General features: G+C 40.1%; 1 protein-coding gene across 2 annotated transcripts; it reads right to left on the reverse strand.

Annotated features, from left to right (window-relative positions):
• Positions 1-1869: 1869 nt before the first annotated feature.
• On the reverse strand, positions 1870-21244 carry pacsin1b (protein kinase C and casein kinase substrate in neurons 1b). 2 transcript variants are annotated; one of them, XM_020630702.3, is made up of 11 exons: positions 21090-21244; positions 10823-10949; positions 7621-7777; positions 7234-7469; positions 6693-6848; positions 6130-6305; positions 5914-6034; positions 5318-5442; positions 5027-5223; positions 4864-4929; positions 1870-3138 (listed from the first exon to the last, which is right to left on the reverse strand). In XM_020630702.3, exons 2-11 carry the CDS (start codon positions 10880-10882, stop codon positions 3119-3121), a joined length of 1314 nt encoding a protein of 437 aa, XP_020486358.1. In that variant the 5' UTR covers positions 10883-10949; positions 21090-21244; the 3' UTR covers positions 1870-3118. The 2 variants fall into 2 exon arrangements, with proteins under 2 accessions (XP_020486358.1, XP_020486357.1); XM_020630701.3 differs by having other exon boundaries at positions 1870-4929.
• Between the last annotated feature and the right edge of the window lie 1531 nt (positions 21245-22775).

Genomic DNA, 22775 nt, shown 5'->3' on the forward strand with positions numbered 1-22775 from the left:
ATCAATCACTCAATCAATCTCTCTATCAATCAATCAATCAATCTATATATTTTCATGAACATGAAAACCATATTTTCACGGACGTTATGACGTTGCAGTGACGTGACAGATGACGACTAAATCTGCTCAAATTTTAAACCAAACAACATCATAGTACTCAAAGACTTCCTGGGCAAAAAGTTCATACAAATCCAAAATGACTGCTTATAAACGATGTGCGTGCGTTCAGCTGTTTCGAAGATTACAAACAGGTTCTGGACCGGTTTTTGTTGATAAATAAACGACAGGTGAATGATGTTTCCGGCATCAAGGATGCTAACACGGACAAACAGAGGGGATAATGAGCACAATGAGGAGGACTAGGGTGAAGAGGACACCCTGAACAAGCTGCATTGATACCGTAAATTGGCGTTGTAATTTGAAAGTTAGCTAATTCTACTCCGTGTCTGCCATCTCTTACTATTTCCATGGTAACGAGATATTAGTCTTGTGCAGTGCTGCAGTCTTTTTGTTGAAAGCTAAAGAAATTAGCATATCAGGTGATTTTTTTTTACTCGTGACTTTGATTTTGATTTTTTCTTTCTGATGATGTAAACTTTAAGAGGTCTGCTTTTTTTTTTTTTTTTTTACTGGTAATGTGCAAAATTAAGTGTTTTTAGGTTGTACAATTAAAAGCTGCTTAATTTATCGATCCGGGATTACAATCGTTTTTTTTTTTCGGATTACAAGTAGGCCTATTGTTTGTTTTTGTGCCTTAAGAACAATTATCACCTGATTAAAATAATACAATAATAACTTGTTCCAACTTCTAAATAAAATCTCCCAATTTGAGGCAAAATGGTTATAGTTGCTACTCATTACCATACTACAGATGGGCTTTAGAAGGTAAAATGATACAAGTAGAAATAAATCAAACACAATATGTTTTAGTTATTGAAGCAGCTGTTCTTGCTATGGAGAAATATTTGCTTCAACCAACCATGTGCTCTGAAAAGCAAATAGCTGTTTTGTAACAGTTAATATGTTTGTTCTCGTCAAAGTAAACTTCCACTTAAGTCAAGTGAGCTCTTTGCTAGAGGAAAGAAACCCTTCAGAAATTGACACATTATTGGCAAATGTCCTCACCTGCAATGTGCAGAGCCTACTTTAAGTTAAACTGCCTTAAACATGAAGCAAACCATGTCCAAGTTTTTAATATAAATCATTCTACTATTAGGCGAAGAGTTCCCTGAATTGTTATGTTGCTGTTGAGGACTGAGTCCTGTGTGGCAATGTGGGGTTTTTGTTGGCATCGGGTCAATTTACCAGCAGCAGGTGTGATGATTAAACTCAATGATACAGAAAGATTGTGTTTGTTTTTTTTTGTCAGACTCTAACTCCATCATGATGATTCATGTGACACATCATTTTAGAGGCGGCCAGACAGAGAGGTGAATCTGTTTACTACTGACCCCTAGTGGCAGTCAAAGTTATTGATTTTAAATGTTTAAACCTGGAGAGAGCGTCAGATGGGAGCTGCAGCTTAATCCTTAATTCAAGTCTTTAATGGGCCAGACTGTAAGAAGATAAAATCAAATAATTAGTTCAGATTATTACAAAAAGGAGTGCTGCTCTGTCTGTTGCTGTGGCTATCGCTAGCTTAAAAAGATTTGGCTCTATGTCTCTAATTACTCTGTTGCTGTTAACAGCAGTATATATTCTATATATTAACTGCAGGTTAATACACATTTTAAGTAGATATTTCTATTGTAAAAAAAGATGTAGCAACATTTTTGTCAGACTTTGAACTTCTCTAACTTTAGACTAAAAAGGCTAATGACTGCATTTAGACTTTTCAGAACAGAGAAATGATAAAGCGCTGTCTCAGACTCAGAGTCGCATATGCACACCAAAGTTTTCTGATGACATCTTTTATTTTTGCTTATTCAGATGAACAGGCACTACAGTTTTGAAAGTACAGCTCTATGCTAAAAAGAAAAGAGAGAAAGCCCTCGAGTCTTCCACATAGTTTTCCTCAACATTGTAGCTCAACGTTTCCAGCAGGAGCAACAGGCCAAAAATGTTTTTTTTTTTAAAAAGAGCTTTTCAGATTTTTCTTTTTTTCTTCCATATGATTCACCGTCCTTCAGTGTATGACAGGAGTTTTCACAGTGGTTGTACCTTTACACTTTCACATGACACTTTTGAAACAGTTCCATTTCTGCCTTAAATACACTTTATATTATAAGACTGTTGAGTCTTTAAATGTATGTGCCCTTCATTTAAAGGGAGCAAGTGTGTCGTTTCAGTGTTAACTGAGATGGTGGCGCCATGGCGGTCTCTGTGGAAGCGTGCTCTCTCTTAGTTCAATTTCGAGAGTCTTTAGAGCGGCAGGGTGATAAGATTTTATAAGGCAATATTCATGTCACCCTTCTGTATCCAGTGTGTACAAGGAGCAACAGTTTTTAAAAAGCATACAGAAGCATAAACAATACAAGTGACATTTCCCTTCTGGAGTTGACAAATCGGCTTCTGTTCTCGCAGAAGAAAAAGGCAGCAGTCTCATCAATATTTCAGAGACGGATCCTCTTTCTGCTTTCTTGTGCAGCACTCGTTGCAGCTTTCTGTCTGCGTCAGTAAGAGAACACCCAGCCTCCTCGTCAACAAAGGGTGTTGTTTTCACCAACACCTGCGGTTGTCAGGAGTAACAAACCAATCTCATTTAACATAAACTGCACCGCTACATGCACTCTTTAGCTTTTTTGATTCGAAAAAATAAGATTCAGCTGATATCAAATACAGCCTGGTACACAGTAAAATAGACCAATCATGGGTGTCAATGTTACATAGTACAGATAATATGATACGTTTTTTTTTTTTTAAAAGTCTGATAAAGAAAATGCCAGTAGTTTGGTGGGATAAATTTAGGGCATGCACTTGATCAGTTCAGATCGGAGCCAGTGTGGGAGCATCAGCACGCACACAATCACAGAAAGAGCTGGGAGCTGATTATGCCAAGTCACTGGTATTCACTTGTAGTAAGCAAGTCTCATTAACACCAGAAAGGTTAATAAAAAGTTATATAAATTAATCAATGGTTGTGAAATGAAGCTTATCTCTACACAAAGGCAGGTTTTGTTCATGGCGTCTGCACAGAGTCTGCAACAAAAAGACGAAAACAGAATGAGAAACTTGACAGATAAAACGTATAACAGGCACCTTGTTAGAGGCAGGTTTGGACAGTGGAGGTGAATGTAAACAACCTTAAAACTGTTGAGTTCATATTTCCATTTCAAAGAGAAGCTCTGCGGAGGTCTTGTTTTAAAATGCTCAAATATCAGAACCTGATCTCAGGGCATTTCGTAGAATGTACACAAAATCAGAACCTATAGATTTGTGTACATTAATTTGAGTAGTCAGTCAAATGTTTCCCTCATTAGCAATCTTGGGAAAATGAAAAACCCCAACCCTATGTAGTTAAACACTTTGTCTGACACCTTCCCCCCTCAGCAAAAGTTTTCTGTCATTAAAAATAACTATTAGAAATAATCAATGTTAATGCTGATGGTCTAATTTGTTTTTGTAGGCCATAAAGTGGAATCAGAATTAATTTTCTTTCTTAACCAGCAAAAAAACTCACTAAAACTTTGAGCTTTGCAAACCCAGAGGTCTTTTTCTTTCTTTTTAATATTTAGCCTGCTGACTTCATAAAGGCTTTTTTTTGTTGCAGGCACCCATTATTTTCCCTCTTGGATCAGAGTAGTTTTACATTTTTGCCAATCGATGTGAAAAATTGTCCTCTTATTCAAATATACGTAATTTTGTGGTAATTTCACACACTGCTGTGACACAGGTTGTTCAGGGACATGCTGTGAAGCGAAGCAGAAAAACAAGAATAAATGTAGATGATGTTCAACATTATAGGAAGCATGCTAATCCACTTTCCTACTGAGAGCTTTTTTTTCACATTTTTACGCTTGTATGAGGCCACAGCTAGCAGCTGGTTAGTGTAGCTTAGCATAAAAGTCTGATGTTTTGGTTTAGCTGTTGTAGTTTCATGCTGCAATGGCGTTGGGATTAATAACATTGGTGGATAGTCGTCTGTTTCAGCACCTCTCAGGAGGATTATCTCAATTCTTACTCTGGACATAAAAATAGATCTACTTTTTGGACTGTGTTAGCTTCAGACACAGCTAGGATGGTTCACCTTTTCTTTTGCTAACCTTGTCCTAGCTGTAGCTTCATATTAACTGTTCATATGACAGATGTTCAAATCAGTCCCCTAACTCTAAAATAAAACTCTTTTGCCTTCATATCAAAAGTGAATAAGCACATTAACCCAAAATGTCAGACCGATCCTGTGATGCTAAACATGTAAATATTTCACAAAGAAAAGACAACACTGTACTTGAGGAAAAAAACTGTACAAGTATCCAGACTGTAAAAAAAAAAATTAAGAAGATAAAATATATACATGAAATGCACAATGCATAGCTCAGTCCGGCTATCCAGGCACAACTGATGATACCATGCCAATAATGTAGTGAGAGAACATACTGAATGGCATGTTAGCGTCACATATCTGAAACCAAACACAGCTACACACTAACAGACTTAAATATTTAGCTTCAGTTTCAGTGTTTGTAGATGATGTGGTCCTGAACAGATCTTGTTTCTGTAAAGTCTGGTGTCTCTGTGATGAGTGCTGATATGAAAAGCGCTCACTGTGCCTGACAAGAGGGAGCTTTGCTTTCAAGTCTCTGGCAATGTGCAGTAATGTGACTGGACGGTTCAGTCTGGGTTTTCCCTCTCATGAGAAAAGCGAACTCATCTGGTTCAGTTAAATCTGCTCCACGTAATTGGCCGGGTAAAGACCCAGCTTACCGTTGTCTAGGCGACCTTTACACCAGCCCTGTTCATCCTCGTCCTCCAGCTTTGTCAGTTCATCCCCTTTATCAATGAAAGGACACAGAAATGTACAAGATGAGGAGATGATGTAAAACATTAGAGCTGCAGAGAGAACGAGAAGTGCATGGAAGACACTCACCGGCTTTGAAGCTGAGCTCGTCCTGCTCCTGACCATCATAGTCGTACAGAGCTTTCACTCTAACACCTTTGCCCTCGTCATCGTCGAAGGGGTTCGCCCCTCCGTTGGTGTCCCCTGCTGAGTTCGGGGCCGTCTGGTCCTCATCTGACCACTCTGTGGAGCCTGTGTATGCCTGGTTCTTCTCGTAGCTGCTCACGCTGAACATCATACATTAACATGTAACACTTACATTAGGATAGTCCGTATGAGAGCGTCAGCATCAATATCTCATTGATGAGTATTCAATCTTACCTTCCTCTGTCCACAGCCTGAGCGTGATCGACTGCTGTTGTTACGTTAGTCAGCATGACTCCATCACTGTTTTTCTTTGTCTTTTCTCTGCTTGAGATCTTGTGGGTGAGGTCTGGGTTGTATTCCTGCAAATCATGAGACAAAAACACATTTCATTTTGAATTTGTTTGCTCTGTACAGTGACAGTTATAGCCAAGTATCACTCAGTATGTAACGTTAAAATACAACTTTAGAAGAAAAGAAATACTCCATCCTTTAACATCCTTTAATGACAAATCATTCAGTATTTGTTACCCATAACATTACCTACATTTAACATGTTGATACTTCAGCTCTTTGATTTTATTTTAATCATTTAAAAGAACCTGGCAAACTGTTTCTACCTACATTCAGGCTTAATGTAATGCTAAGCTAACCAGCTGCTGGTTGTAGCTTCATACTTAAGCACACAGTCCTGACATTTCTATCAATCCTCCTATGATTCTCTGCAAGTTGTCACTGTTTCCCTAAAGGTGCACGTATTCCTTTATTGATTCTTGGACTTTATTTAAAGCAGAGTGGTCACAACATTGTAGCTTGTTATTGTATCTCTGTACCTCAAACTGTGGCCAGCTCATATGCATGCCAGGGCCGTGAGTGTTGCTGAACCACTTCAGATCTTCCTGTGCGCTGGCTGTCGTGATGGTGCGTTCAAGATCTATGTACACTGTAGCATAACTGTGGAAAGACAGCAAAGATTTAGCGTAAGTATAATGACAAGTACAAGACAAGACAATCACTTTGGTCTGTTTTTTTTTATTGACGTCTCAAACCTTTGGTCTTCAGTGAGGTTGAGGTGGCGTTTGACATCCAGCAGCACCTCCCTGAGGAAGCTCAGCCTCTTCTCTTCAAAATCCTGGCACTGATCGAACACCTGCTCCATGCTTTCCATGTACTGAGGTGTGCACTTACTCAGCTCGTCCAGAGCCTTCTCATACTTCTCCTTAGCCTGTGTTTAAACACGCAAACAAAGAAACAGTGTTAAGAGCATGAAATACACTTAGATATTTAATATCTCAGTGATACAGGGATGACTTCGCTTCACTGTTTTTCAGTTCTGTGGTGAAATGTGAATCATTTTAACCTTGGAAAGAAGATGAATGTGTTTTCGAACACACAAAAGAATCATAGCTTCAGGTCAAAGCAGTGTATGGAGAGCATGCCTCCACGGGGAGATGGAGGTGTAGTATTCACTGATGCCTTCATGATACTTGGCAGAAAGAAATCATCTTAAAATAGGCCACACGTCTATTTGCTTATTGGCTTTATAGTGGAAACATCTTTTGCATAATGATTATGCTGCAGGCCTGTTAGAGCTGGCAGATGCCGCTCTCACCTTCTGTGAGTCCTGTTTGCACTTGTCCACCTTCTCATGGAGTTTCTTCTGCTGGTCGGCCGTCAAAGAGGCCTCTCCCTTACTGTTGGCCTCCCTGGTGGACGCCAGCTTCTCCTCTTTACAGGCCATGTGGAAGGATTTCTTGGCAGCCTCAAGCTAAACAGACAGAATGAAATAAGCTTATACATACAAATACATTTATTTGAATCTTATTTAAATGCTGATGTCATTCCCCCCTGAATCACTAATAATGTATTTAGCATAGCCACTATAGTTATGTGGATAGTTTTTGTTTATTTGTGAAATATGTGCAGTGATCAAATTGATGTGGAAAGAATATATTTTGTACTTATGTGATACAAACTATTCAGAAAGTTGACAGCAACTAAACCCCTCAGAATTAAATGTCTTGTTACTATTGAAGCTTTACAATGTATCTTCACAAACCAAAAACTGCTCACCATTTTGCATTAATAAGAACAATCCCTTATTGGAAGTGTTAAAACTCACCTACTTGTCTGCACAAAGCAAACAGTCTCACCTCTTTCAGCTTTTTGGCCCAGGGCTTCTGAGCCTTTTTGAAGCCCTCCTCCGCTTCTTTGGTTTCCTTGAATCCTCCCATCATTTGTTTGTGGTAGGAGTCTTTTTGCCAGTTCTTCACCTTCTCAAAGTCCTCATTGATCAGGTGGTTTTTCACGTCCTGGTGAAGATCACTCACCTTCTCCGCCTCTGTCATCACTGCCACCCATGCTCGCTCCACGGTGCCGTACTGAGGCCCTAGTGGAGGAAGGATGGGAGTGTAAATCCAGTGAAATAATCGAGAAAAAAAAACACTGCTAATTTATTTCAAATATATTTATTTTATTTAAAATTACACACACTAAAATATATTGAATTTTAAATTAAAGAGTTACACATTGCAGCTCACCTTTGTCTACCAGCTGCCTCCATCTCTTGGACCACTCGGTCAGCTGTTGTGCATAGGCTTTCTCGATTTTGGCACGCTCCTGGATGCAGTTCATCAGGTCATTGCAGAGCCGGTGACCATCATCAATCCGCTTCACTGAACGTTTGTAATTCCCAACCTTCAAAATAATGTCTCAGATTAATTTCTTTAATTCACATGAGTGTACTCAGATGATTATTTTTACCCCCCTGGCTTGTGTTGGTTATCAATATGGGCTAAGTTATTGATTTGCTGTTTGTCATAAAGTCAAAAGCATTAAAACTATTGATCCACATTATAGGAAACACAATAAGGGACTTTCTGCTATGACTATGTAAGGGTAAAAAGGGGATTGGGCCAGGAAGTGATTAGCTTTGCTTAGTTTAGTTTAGCATACATTTTTATCAAAGGTAACACAATCCATGTATTTATTGAACTTGAGAAAGTGACAGGCTTGCTGTTTTCAAGAACTGTCTGTCCGTATGCTATGCTAAGCTAACCAGCGGCTAGCTGGCTCTTCATATTTATCCGACAGATAATAGTAGAGTCCGTTCTTATTTAACATTTATAAAGAAATGAAGGTAACACCTGAACTTTTGTCTTTTCCTGTGGCTGCTGTTGATGTGTTTGAATCACTTCCTGGTTTAAGAAGAACACACTTCTTTAGTTTCCTTTATGTAAACAAAAAGCACCCGTTTCACCTTTGAGAAAATCCTACTCTATAAACTTAATGATGTGACGGATTGTCAGGTATTTTATTTTTTTAAATTTATTACAGAAAAAGTGTCAATCCTCATTATTAACCATCATGGTGGAAGACATCACGACTTATATTACATGGCTGGAAAAATGTTGTTATTATGAGGATCCTAGAATCATCATCACTTTGTAAATGTTACTCAGCTCTTAGCTTCAAGGTGATGTATAGACAGGAGGGAAGAGAAGGGATGAGGATGCTGGTGTGTGTTTGGAGTTATGCGATCAAAGAGGATGAGTTTAATGTCGTATAATTTACAAATCTCCATGGACACAGGAGCAGCAACCTCCCAGAGAGCTGTTAGCTTCTCCCTGAACGAGAAGGAGGCTAAAATTGTAGCCTACTGCATTTCATTTCTCACCTTTAAGACAGAGATAAATGGACTGTATCTTGTGTAAATGATATTTACTCATATCTCTCCCCGAAAATGACACTCAACAAATCTGAAATGTCATCAAAATGAGAGCTGCTGCAGGGGAAATGATCGTATTCCACACCATCCCTCTGCAGCCAGCCGAGTCAGCGATCAGCAGGCAGCACTGCAGCCCTGGCTCTAATGCAACGAGTGGCTGTGATGTAGTGACTGTGGGCTGGAAATAGACACCTTTGCTGCTACAGCTGAATTCTGAATGCAGCGCCAGGCCAAAGAGACATGATAAGAATCAAACAAAACTGACTGAGAGAAAAAATGATTAGTAACCCTGAATGATGAATTAATAAGTATTTTCAGTCTCAAATACTTCCATCATCATCCTTCCATCATATGCACTGTATATAAAGATGCTGAGAGACCATAGTCGATATTTGTAGCTTGTGATGGGTCAGACTTTTTTTCCCTGTGTAAACACTGTGAACACTCAGCAGCTCTCATTTATAATGAATGGACTTCTGGGAACTTGTTGCTCAAATTACTCTGGACTGTTTGTTCTCAGGGTGATGCAATCGCGTGGGAGAAACCAATGACAGCACACTGAAACCTAGAGCTAAAAAATGAATGAATTATTTATAAAAACCACACAATTACTGCCACTATGGAACACTTACTTCATTTTTACAAACAAACTTGTCAACCTATTTGCTTTGCCACTGTGATTATTTTGTTACTTTCCCTATGTGACCTTATGTGAATTTGAATATGTCCGGGGTTTGGTCACAGATATAAAGCGGTATCACATTATCTGTGACTAAACAAATAATTAACTAGGTTAAGTCTCACAATCTATAATGAAAGATGTTGTAACTACCACCTAGGGTTGTCATGACGCCAGAACTTCAAATCAAACGATATGATCTCCTGCAAAAATACATTGGTAGCTTTTCAATTCCGAAAGAAAGACTGTATCATTTCATAGCATGAGATAGCTAACAGTATCTAAGTACTGACAACCTTACTACCATCACTGCTATCATCCATCTACTGAGGTGTCATCCAACAGAATTCTTTCAGCATTCACAGGAAGACAAAACGATATCTATGTAGAACTTATTTCAGTCAGTTCATCTGTGAAGCATGGACGGCTTGATACAGACAGCAGAAGGCCCCATGTCCACCTAGCGTCTTTTTTCAATTGTAGCAGGCGACCCTCTGGAGAAAAAGCACAGCGCCCAGCATCTTTTATTCTGAGCGTTCGGCCTTTTCTTTTGCGTCCGCTCCGAGCGCTCAAGTTGAAAATCTTTCAACTTTTCAGAACTTTCCAAATGTATGATATTCCCTGTAGTTTATCTGCCCACGGGATCGTGTCTTGTACCCACATCATCTTTGTTCCGTTTCTGATCGGTAATTAACCGATCTAAAAAAAAACAAAAAACTTGCAGTAAAAAGTAACGGAGCAGTGTCAGTAATACAGCAGCTGTTGTCTACACACTGTTGTCATAGAGACAGGAGGAACATGCAGAGCTTTTCTTCTCAGCCTCACGCAATCGCTCCCGAGTGCAAAGCAAAGTAGCTGGTAGTGTTTAGAAAAAAACAAAAAAAAGAACATTTTAGCTCACAAAAAAAGAAACATCATTGCCACAGGACGAGGCAGAGTGTCACCTCAGTGTCCTCCACAGATGACAAAGTGTTAGTCTATATTAGTGAGAAGTCCGTAATGGTTACACTGAGAGAGTAATGAAATTACAGGCTGTCATAAAGGAGTAAATTAATTGTTCTTAATTAATGTACTTATTATTGGTTTTAATAACAAAAAATGTAACTGTCAGGGTGCTGAATGATAAAATGTGATCACCAATACATCTCTGCTGGCTCAGGGATCAAACATTATTGACAAATCATTATCTGAGCGTTTCTGTGTACAGCCGATAAATGAGGCCCTGGGTTGTTCTCCTCGTCTGCCAGGCGTAGCCGGTTCAGTGAGAGTTCATCACTAGGCGGTGTCACTTCTCTCTTAGGTTTAATCTGTCTTAGCTTGCTTCTTACTGTCTCACCTCCCAGAAGCTGTCTGTGGTCTCCTCCTGGCTGGCGGACTCGTCGTAAGCTCCAGACATGGTCCCGGGATTTGGCAGGATGGCTTCAGGCTTCGTCGGTGTGCAGCAGAGAAACGCTCCTCATGCACTGTGAGAGAAGATAAGCAAAGAAGAGAGTAAACACAAAATTGAAGATATGTTAATGCTATGCGAACCCCTTTTTCCTCATATCTACAGTGTCCCTGCATATATCCACTTAAAATAATCGCCTTGCATATTTGAACTGAACTGCATGGCTTTGAGGAAGCTTGTGCGTTTCTTCTAGCCCCTCAGTGTTGGATAAAAAAACTCAAGTTATTTTTGCCTTAATCTAGAAATGTTTTTCCTGCTGTTTTATTACCGACTAACGCTGTGTTATGGGCTTCAAAGTGGAATTAAATTCTTATGTAGAAAAAGAAAGTGCAGTTTTAGGAAGTTTAATGTGAGGGATTATAAACCAGTCAGAAGTTTACCAGATTAAGATGCTATTTAAAGAAAGGTATGATGTGATGTGGCACTAAAGCTGACAGATACATGATATATTTATAATCACCCGTATTACAGAGAATTACATTTGTGCAACAATCACACTTTTCTAGTCTTCTGACTACTCAAAGCACTTTTGACACCACAGGTCACATCTACCCATTCACAAGATATTCACACACTGATGGCAGAGGCTGCTAATTTGTTCATAAGTAAATTCTACCATTCATACACATTCAGATTCACACCCTGCTGATGCTGCAGCGGGAGTAATTTTGGGGTTCATCGAAGTGTCTTGTCAAGAGACACTTGGACATGTTGCTGGAGGAGCTGGGGATAAACTCTACCACTGAGCCACAGCCGCTCCACAGCTGCCCCATTGACAACATAAAAATGAAAATGAAACAATTTTCTTTATGAGATCCATGAGTCCAAAGTAACATCCTCACATTTCTTTATGTGTTATGGCCAAAAGTGGAAACACAATAGTATTCAATAAATAGGAAGAATATAAATGGTGATAAATTCAATTACTGTTTGCTCAACCAAGCCGTTTCTTCAGTTCTCATGTAATCACGTTTATAAGAATGACATCTACATTCACACCTTTGCACAGATGTTCTGTAGATTAAAAAGCTGCCACACACGTGCACAGTCATGTGTCCAAACTAAAGGTGACACGATGAGTGATAACTATCAGGGGAATTCAAAGGTTCATTTTACTTTACACAATACCTTCAGGAAGGCTCAGGTCCTTAGAAAACGACAATAACACTCAGAACCTGAGAACTTCCTGCATTTTCTCTCTCTTCTCCCCTGAGATGCCTTTGTCAACAGATTCAAAGACTGGGAGGTAATTTTCAGTGGCATTGATCGACTCACCCTGCGTCTGTCAGAACACTGTAGAGTAATAGCGGAGTAATCTTCCCTCATCATAGTCAACTAACAAACAACTGCAGACTCACAAAACAACCCTAATGGTTGCAAAACTAGAGACAAAACGAACCATAAAAATAACATGAAGAGAGGCTAGAACAACTAGAAAGACTAATTTGATTAAAAAAAATGTGATAAAACAAAGATACTTAAAGGAATCATAAAGAAGCAAAATGTGCCGGCAGAAATATGCAAAACAACTACAAAGAGAATAGGGCTGGGCGATATGGACCTAACATCATATCTCGATATTTTTGAGTCCAATGGCATGGAAGAAAACGTTTAATGTTATCTTACAACATAAACTGTATTGATATAAAGCAGATTGTCCTACCCTATATCTCTTTATTGCCTGGACAGAAAAGAGACTATCAAGCAACTATATATAGAGTCTACAAAAATGCCTCACAAACTACAAAGAGACAAGACAAAAGACTACACACAGACAGAAAATATCACAAAAAAAGACACCAAACTTTCTCAAAGGAAACAAAAACGACAAGAAAGTAAAAAAAATAAAATAACAAAATGTACAGGACTGAAGATAAAAATGAAACAAAACAGAGAGACAGAAACAACTGTAAAGAAACAAAACACAATTACTGTCACTATACAACGCAAATCATCAAAACATTTTTTTACCAGTGTCCTTATTCATCCTGTTATCTTGCCCTTCTTTACGTCTTCTCTGTGCACAAATGTCTCAAAACCAATCCATTTATTTGTTTTTAACTACTTTATCCATCCAATAAAGAATACAAAATATAATAAAAAATATAATTTAAAGGGGGAGCATTTCTCTAAGAAAAACCACCAAATAGCATAACATTATTATGCAGTTATCTGTCCGACTGACCGCAGACTCTAGTGCTGATACCGAGGAATTGAAAACACAAACATTATCCTGGAGCTGCTGCAGCCTCATCAGTTCCTCGCTCACCTCCACTGGTTCAGGTTCAGCTCACAGCACAAACTGCAATTTCTCGAGTGACTACACTGTGAGTCTGCCTCGTGTTCAAACCTCACTCTGACATTATAATTGGCTCTAAGTAATCAACTGCAGCCAATGACAGCTTCGTGTCTGTATTAAATGTATTAGGTCAATTCTAAATGAACTAAATAAAAGTCATTACACTTCAAGTTTAAAAATGAGCCGTTTGTATTGATAGACGACAGGTATTTTAAAGCGGTCTGATTTTAGAGGGGCTAACAAAACATTCTGTGTTACAGTGAGGGTCAGATTCTTGTATTTCTGTCCAATCAACAGCTTTATCACGCTAACCCTCATTGGCTCCCATAGCATCATTGTGGGCTGCAGCACAAAGTTGTTCTCAGTGATTAGCTTTGAGAAAAACAGCACCAAACAATGGACACACACAGTTAGCAACTAGCTTTGGGCAGTAACACGTTTTGAAAGTGAAGGCTAGAGTAGAAATGTTCATTTTTCTTCTGGCAATATGTGGTCAGAAAAAAGTGTTTGCAGCTCAGAATGAGAAGACCAATAAAGACAAATAAGTTACACAATTTAAATGATCTCACTGATTGTCAGATTTTTTAATATTGCATTAGTACACCTGAACTCCTAGTGAGAAATTTAGTTAGGTTTTAAACTCTTATTCTCATATGATATGGTTCTTCATCATAGAGCTAGCAAGCTTCCACAAAGAGCGTCACGCCTGAACATAAACTCGTTTAGCTTTTTAAATCTCAACTTTCAAATGCAAGATAGTACTTTTAGTATGACAGTCGTATGATATTTTGTTTTATTTTTATTTCCACAAGCCTTCATCATGGAAATGATCAAACTAAATGATGCCTGAGCAAGATAGTTGAGGTGAGGCAGGAGCAACAATCACAAACAAGAACAGAACATAAGAGTACAGACATGCAGATCAAGATCGGATGCAAAGCGGGGATTTAAAATAACTGGATGACAAACATGACGTGACGACAAAACAGCAGCACTTGTTATCAGTGCAGAGAAATGTCAGCTGCAGCTCCACTGAACCTCAGCTATACTGAGGATCAGTGAAAGCATTAACTATGAAGCGCAAGATAAACATGTTTCTACTTTCTATGTTTAGTAAATAGTTTGACATTTAGGAGTAAATGGGTATTACTGTGTTCTTGTTGAGGGTTAAATGAAGTTAAATCAAGAAGCTGGTTAGCCTAGCTTAGCACAAAGGCTGGAGTAACAACTAGCGCTGCAATCTTTCAATGTGTCAAAAGATATCATTCATTTTTATGTAACATAAACTCAAGTGTTAAACATAGAGACCTAAGTTTTAATGTGCTTAAACATATTTCCTTGCTTGTCTGGAGACTCTGCTTTATTCTTTTTTCATTCAGACCCCTCAGTTAAAGCAGAATATATCATATGTATATATTTGTTTGTATTGACATCAAAGTCAAGATAAAAAATGTTAATTAGTTAGATTAAGAGGTGCTTAATCTAGGTGGGAAAATGTACTCATGCTAGCCATTTTCCCTGATTCCAGTCTAATGCTAAGCTAACTGCTGCTTATGTTAGCAGCAGACATGAGCCATTACGTCTATGTTTTTTTCGTCAAGACCCCTGCCTGTAAAACTAAACATCTGTGACATTAAGTGAAAACTGTTCTAGCTCCGCACTATGGCTGCAGTGAATGTTTAATACTGAGCACACCGGCTGATTCGAAATCGCACCAAGATGATTTCCTTATAACAAACAAGTCTCACACATTCCAAGCTGTTGATGAAAGATGTGAAGCAGTCAAGGCTCACATAAAACAATAGAGAAGCAGCAGTGGTGGGTTTGACAGGAGGTCAGGGGGAGGGGTGGGAGCTGCATGGGTATTTGGGTCAACTGTGGAGCAATGGATGAAGCAACACGGCTGGCAATGATGAGAAAGAGAGGAAAGGTGAAAAGATATTAAAATGAAACGATTGAAAAGGAATTTCCTGCCAGAAGGGCAAAACAAACGCCTGGGCCGGATGCAGCGTGGAGTATGGCATGAGTGGGTGTTTATCACGCTTGGTTAATCCATTAGCTACACGCAGAGAGGGGGCTTTGTTCAGGACAGACCCTTTGCTTGGCTTGCAGAACGGCTGATGGCAGAGGAGGAAAACAGACACTTACTAGTTTCTACTTTTTTACAAGTATATACAACTGAACCAGAAATAGTGACAGTAAACTGACTGTATTTCTTCTTTAGAGTATACTATCTCCTTATAGACAAACACATGCACTACATACAGACATCAACAAAAACATTGGCAGTGCCATGCAAGGTTTCGTCAGCACCATCATGTCTCTTTGGCTCATTTCTCCCCCTTTCCTTTCTCTCAAAAGCACAACTTAAGTCAAAGGTCGACATTATCACGATCAAGCAACGAGACTAAAAGAGCATCGGGGTTCCCCATCCCTCAAAAGCAAGTGCAGAAAAACCTAAAAAAAAAATAAAAAAAAAAGCAGCACAACTCTCAGCACAGCAAACCCATAGCATCAACATGTCAAGAGAGTCAAACCCCACAGACAAAGAGCAGAACTACACCCAGACAGAGAGGGAGAGCACAGCCCCCCGCCTCAGCAACAAAAGCTTACCCCCGGTCCTCCATTAACAGCAGCTCTGGCTGCAGCTCGGAGAAAAGAGAGACACGTGGGCTCCTCCAGCAGTCAGCCCCTCTCCTCTTCTCCCCTCCTGTTCCTTTAGCTTTAGCGTCCTCTCTGACTGACTGATTGAGCGATGGAGAATCAGCGTGCAGAGGAAGAGGAAGAGGAGCACTAATCTGTGATCCGAGATCTTCCTTCCTTGACTGCTGTTGAGGAAAGGCTGGGTGTGTGTGTGTGTGTGTGTGTGTGTGTGTGTGTGTGTGTGTGTGTGTGTTTGCGTGTGTGTGTGTTTCTCAATGAGAGAGGGATAATCCGGTGGTGCTTTGCTTGAATGGTTCAGACAGAGCAGCGGAGAGGAGGGGGACAGAATGAAGGAGGGGGTGGAGTAGGTGGGCTGCTGTAGATGATGTGGAAGTGTTAGGTGTACGATGATCAGACTCTGGTTACAGTGTTTGAATGAAAAGACTCAGTTTAATTGAAACATAGTTTAAACAACAGAAAATTAAACTACAACAATTTAAAGCCTCTATAAACGCAGCATGCAGGACATACACTGCTGAAGTGAAACCTAACAATTGTTCCACCTAAGACGAGAGTTATTTCTAAAAAAAAGTTTTAAGCAAGTGTTGCCACATCCAACTATCTCATGAAGTATTTACGTAAGACGACAAACTGTCACATTTAAATAAAAATAAACCTTTGCTTACCACCTTGCTAAGCATCACCAATTTATAATAGAAAAAATCCCAACGTTTTGGTCCCTCTGAACCTTGGCCAAGGAACACACTCTCCAAAGGTTCAGAGGGATGGAGACGGCCCGGCAAAACCGAGGGGCGTCCAAAACGGGCATGTGGGGGGGTGCCTTAAAACCGCCTGCCTTCTCTGGTCAAAACAAAAACAAAACATTCTGCACCTGAATCAAAACTCAGGAGGAGGACATACTGGCTGCTGAATTGTTGTCAGAGAAGATGGCACGTCAACATATCGTGTTTCTTTAATGTCTGACGATAAAGTAAGGCCATTTCATGATTTAATTCAGGAGATATCTTACATATTGGTCCTTTAAATCATCATATTTTGGAAAGGAGGGAAGAGCAGAGGAGAAAAAGCTGTTAACAGGTGGATGAGACAAAGTTTTAAGATTTTAATGTTGTCCTAACTTAAGAGGCTCCATTTCAACAAAGAAATCTTTCAGTAGACTGAATAAGGAGAAAGGACGGACAGGGGGCTGACTAACAAGAGCTAAAGACGACGTCAAACTGAGCATGTGAAGGGTGGAGCTGACCCTGATAAATGTAAGCTGTTTGGAATTTGAAGGCCGTAGGCAGGTCTGTGCTGTTGACATGGCAGCCATAAAATGATTAATAATTACACACCTTATGGTAAAGTTCAGAACAAGAGCGAAGCTTTACAACTGTTCTGGATGTAACAGCAATATCAGAGCTATACCTAAAGCATCTGTGAATGTGAGACAACATTTCAGCAGATATATTATTTCCCCTGGCAGCACCTTTTAGTTCACAAGCATTCACTTAAAACATCCTGAGAGTGCAGAAACCAATAAAACCATAGTATGTCCTCTGTCGCGGTCTCAGCTGCAGCTGGATGAACCTGCAAACCAGACCTGACCTGATGCTTCACGGAGAGCAGAGTGGGAGGGCGAGTGAGACAGGTGGAGAAGAGACAGGTCTCAGAGGTGACGCGAGGATGAAGACTCTGAAAACACTGAGGTTAAAAAGACTATTCAACAGGCTACAAATTCAGGAGAACAGGGTGCAAAACATGGCTTAATACAGACATAAGGAAGACAATGTCACACAACAGATGATCTTGATGAACATGAATAAGCTTGAGCTGGCATGCTAATATACTCTGAAGTGCTTTGCAAACATGCTTAAGGGTTTAGCACAAGCGGCAACCTCCAATGTTGAACATTAAGCCAATGCGGACGGGCAAAAAAATATCGAGAGTCCATTTAAGGCAGGCTCAAAAGTCAATGAATACCCCATTAGGCCCCATGTTAAAATGCAGAATAATAAAACGTGTGCATGAATTTGCTTGGTTGTGGCTGTTTGTCCAGGAGGCTCAAGGCCTGCCTCAGCTCCACATCTTTAACTGTTCCTAATCTGATCATAAGATATGTGGAGATGACACTTCTAATATGGTGACCGCTGTCTTTTGGCTTCTTAATGCCTCTTCAGAAAACAATGGGTGATGTCACTGAGACTACGTCTATGTTTACTACAGTCTATTGTTTGTTAGGTTTAGTTTTAAAACTTCACCATTATTGTTCAAGGATTCTGATTCAGCGGGTCATTATACGAACATTTTGTTGAAGTTGACCTATTACACAGATTCCCATCTTGAAACTCACATATATTATTACAATGTTGGATGCTCATACTAAACTTGGGCAAAGTTTCAGATCTTGAGGTAAACGTATGTGTGAGTAATCCCAGGAGGGTTTTTATGAACAGCAGTATAAAATAAAAGAGGAGTTTTTGTTAGCTGCGTATCATGCAAAGCTACCCTATAGGCTTCACAGACTGACAAGATGAAAGGTGAAAATGACTTTAATGTTGCATCTTTAACTTTTTAACACAATTTGCACCTAACCCAAGATAAAGCTGAGGCTGATGGAAATGTCAATGTCAAGAGCATCAGGCACGTATAAAATTTGACTTTATGGTGGGACTAGATGAAAAGTTACGGGTTCGATAAAAATGAATTAAGAATTAATCACATTATAATAGTTAACTAAAACCTTCCAGTCGTCACCCCATGTGAGTATATACCCATGATTTTGCTTGGCTGCAGAAGAAAACCTTGACAAAAACATATATAGTCCTCGAATATAATTTATCAAGTACTGCAATCTGTAAGTGAAATAGATCAGTCCTAAATGTTTAATCCATAAAATGTTCCGAAAAAGAGAATCACATTAATGCACTCTGCTTTAGTTTATCCAATGCAAGATTAAAAAAAGACAGCAGGAAGGAAAACACAAAAAAAGGCTATACTGTTGATTTTCAAAAACAGCTGACAACTTGAGGTGACACTTTCAAACATCTTCATAAAGCCACGCACGCACGCACGCACGCACGCACGCACGCACGCACGCACGCACGCACGCACGCACGCACGCACGCACGCACGCACGCACGCACGCACGCACGCAGTATGAAACTAGTATCTGTTTGAAGTTCAGATTAAACAAAGCCTGCACTGTGAGATCTCAGCCACATTATTCAAATGCAGCACTTTTCTCTCCCCTCGGGAGAAACTGCGTCGCTGCTGCCATCCTCATCAGATTCAAGCCCTATATATAGAACCCCATTCATCAATAATGCAAAGTGCCGTGTAAACAGATAGAGGGGATGACCGACTGGACCCACGTGAAGAAACTCTTTAAAGTTTGATGTAATCTAACGTCACTGTCCAGACAATCGGATTATAGAAACAGATCGATTAAAGTGAACCAAACAGACCGACTGAACAACAAGTTTGTGTCTGATGACTTTCACACCTTGAGGTCGGTATTTAATCTAATATCTCATCTGCGGACACAGCAACCTTTTCCATAACAGCTTCTTAACCCTCTGCTCCTCTTGTAGTGCTGCTTGTTGTCAAGTGCTGCTTGTCACAGTTTTGGTTGCTCTAGAACAATTCTCTCCTACAAATAAGTGCAGCTGTATGGCAAAAGATGAGTCGCTGTTGAAAACAAGGCTCAGAAGATCAAACAGACACATGCAGAAAAAGCTGCTGATACTCTATATACAAACAAACAGAAAGCAACAGAATGAGCTTATGATTCTTTTCAGGCAGCCAACAATCATTTGTCTAAATGTCAGCGTCCAGATGGCAGAATATGTGAAACATGTATCCTGTGTCTCTACAAAGTTCATCTATTATCGATATCGATAAGCTCTGGACACAAGCCGACTTAAATACACTTACTAAACTCGGTCCAATTTTTAGCAGCAACATCCTTCATACTGTATAATCAAATTTATAATTGATCCAAGTGGATTGATAACATATAGGTCAATTATTCAACAGGAAATAGAGCCTCAGATGATCAACAATCAGGCCATAGTGATATTAGAGGATTGAAAAATCATACTGGAACAGGTCACAACTTATTCATTTTATTCATGTGGCAGCCTCTACAAAATAACACAGGGGGCATCCATTTCAATTCACCTCCAACCAATGGGAGGTGGGAGAGACGTTTATATGCTGTGGCTGCTGCACGGTGCATAAAGTGTCTGTATGCGACCGCTACGACCTCCGTGCATTTAATTAAACGTCTGCGTTACGTTTTCTGTTCGTCAGTATGTTGTTCTCCGCTCTTTTGTTGACATTGTAAATCCGTTGAATTACACGTAGCATTGATATAAAGGCAAATATTCTCATTATAACATCATATGGCGTTTCTTTTTTAACGTCACTTCTTACCTCAGGAGACCTCTGAATGCCACTCCTTGTTCGTTTGAAAATTACAGGCTCAAAGCTGCATTAGCCACACTAGCATAACACAGTGAACTCTAAGCAAGTCCAGGGTGATTGTGGGTAATGTAGGCACCAGGCTTAGACCAGGAAGAAGAATTCATGGAATAATCATGGGTCACGTCAAGAATGCAACCACAGATCAGTGAAACTCCTTTAACAATTTTACGCTTTATTTCTTCACAATTTGCGATCGTTTTTGATGTTTGTTTTATAAATATAGAAAAGGAGCAACAAAGTCTGTGACAAGAACAGGGTTTGGACTATGAAAAGAAATCGATGTTTACTTTTGGTTTCATACTAGACAAAATAGTGTCTCCTGGGTGAAGGAGAAAGAGCAACTTTACATTTGTGAGATTTACCTGAGTTTATGATCACCGCCAAGAAACCATCTGAGAACACACAGTCCATTTGCAGTGTGATAAGGCTAAATTGTTAAAGTGCTCTTCTAAGTTCATACCTTCAATTAGATAAGGAAAGGATCAAGGCCCATGTTTACTTAAAAAAATGAATTTCTTTGCTGTTTTCACCGTGACCTTTAAAAAAAAAAACACTGAAGTACACACTCATTCTGTCATCCAAAATTACAAACTCATCATCTGACAAAGGACCTCTAACAAGGATACTACTACTTCAAATAGGTTAAAACAAGAAATCCAGACATACATCGTTATGAGGCCTAACAGAATGAGATATGTCTCTACAGATCAGAGAAGATTACTGAACCTGGTCTGTCCTCTCAGCAGCCACTCGGTCCTCGACAGCGTCACTAAAAGTCTTTTCTGACAGCCTTCAGGTGAACTGACACCTGAAACCATGATGCATCCTGGGGTCTGGCACGCCTTTTCCACACACATGCACACACACACACACACACACACACACACACACACACACACTGTAAGACTGAACTTTGACAGATCCTTGAACAGACCATCAATAATTAGCTAGCTCCTGGAGAGGGTGGAGAATGCGGGCTCTCCCTTGTCACACACATTCCTCAGAGAGGTGCTGTGCGGTCAGACAGAGGAGACTTAGGGGACTGAAGGGGACCCAAAGTCAGCCATCAGTGAGATAGAGGCTGACAGGAAGATCGGAGAGAGGAGGCACAGGTGGTTAGATAAAGATGTTCTGTGGAGGACAGACATCAGGGCATCAGGTCAGCTGTGATACATCCGCTCAATCAATACAGACGTGCAAAGTCTGAATAATGTGAGGGAAAAAAATAGCAGGCCTACAGCATCCTCTAAGTAATTTAGAGATCATCGTTGGAAACATCTTTTTCAGAAAGAAGGCCTAATGAATGCCTCAACACGCACAAATACACAAAGCTCTTCCCTTAATGAGGGTGACGCTGTGAACAAAATGAACGAGAGCTCGCAGGTGTTGATGATAAAAGTCACGCTGAAGCAGTCAGAAACTCTGAAGGATTGTCTTCTGAAAGCCAAGAAGTCATGAAACCTCAAATAAAGCCAGTCCTCGCTCCACGCAGACAGATGCTCATCTCTCCAGTTTGTGCCATCTGTGTATCATCTAATCATGTCCGCCCCCCCCCCCCTCCAGGGTGCTCACTCCATTTGACCCCCATGTTATATCCCATTATGGCAGGAAGTTATATACGACCCCTGTGCAGGATGAATAAGAGCTGAAAGGCCTGCTGCTCTGCTCTTATTACTTGAACAGACAACACAATCTTATAATGGAGTCTGTTTTCAGATTAGTCAACATCCAACCCTCTGAAAGTCACGAGTCAATATCACCCAAACATTTCCCCTCTTTCTCAGTCTGAAAAAGGTCGCTCTCGTCAATGTCACTTCTCCCTCATGGGCCAAACAGAACCAAGAAGAGGCGGGGCTTTTCACATCAGTTTTGTAAACAATCACAGGGGAAGAAACCGATATAACTCGTCTTTTCTTGGTCTAGAGCTGCTGCTTATGCCAGGAGACGATTCCCCCTTCTGTTTTCAGGTGCATAGAGTCAGAAATCAGGGAGAGCGAGAGATTGATGAATGACATGAGGGCAAGAGCCACAGGACAGGTTCAAACCAAGCCAATTGCTTCGAGGACTTTAGCCCCCGTACATTGGACGCACACACTAACCACTAGACTACCGGCGCCCGCCAACACACGATTGCTTTACGTGTCTTGGTGATAATTTCTACAAGCAAGATAATAAGCTTATAGAGCTATCTGAACTAGACTTAGCGGTCACTGCCGAGAGCAGTGGAAGTTAACTTTTGTAACCTAGCAACAATATGCGCTATTCAGAAGCCCTCTACATTGGTTGTGAGGGTTGCAGTGCTGTTAATAGACAGAGACCTTTACATACTGTGCTGTATGGGAATGAAACAAACACAGACTGTGGTCTGCTGCTCTTCTAAGCTACACATCAGGAGCCACATCTAGAACTGTT

The sequence above is a fragment of the Labrus bergylta genome, chromosome 5 (genome assembly GCF_963930695.1).
Source record: "Labrus bergylta chromosome 5, fLabBer1.1, whole genome shotgun sequence".
NCBI lineage: Eukaryota > Metazoa > Chordata > Actinopteri > Labriformes > Labridae > Labrus > Labrus bergylta.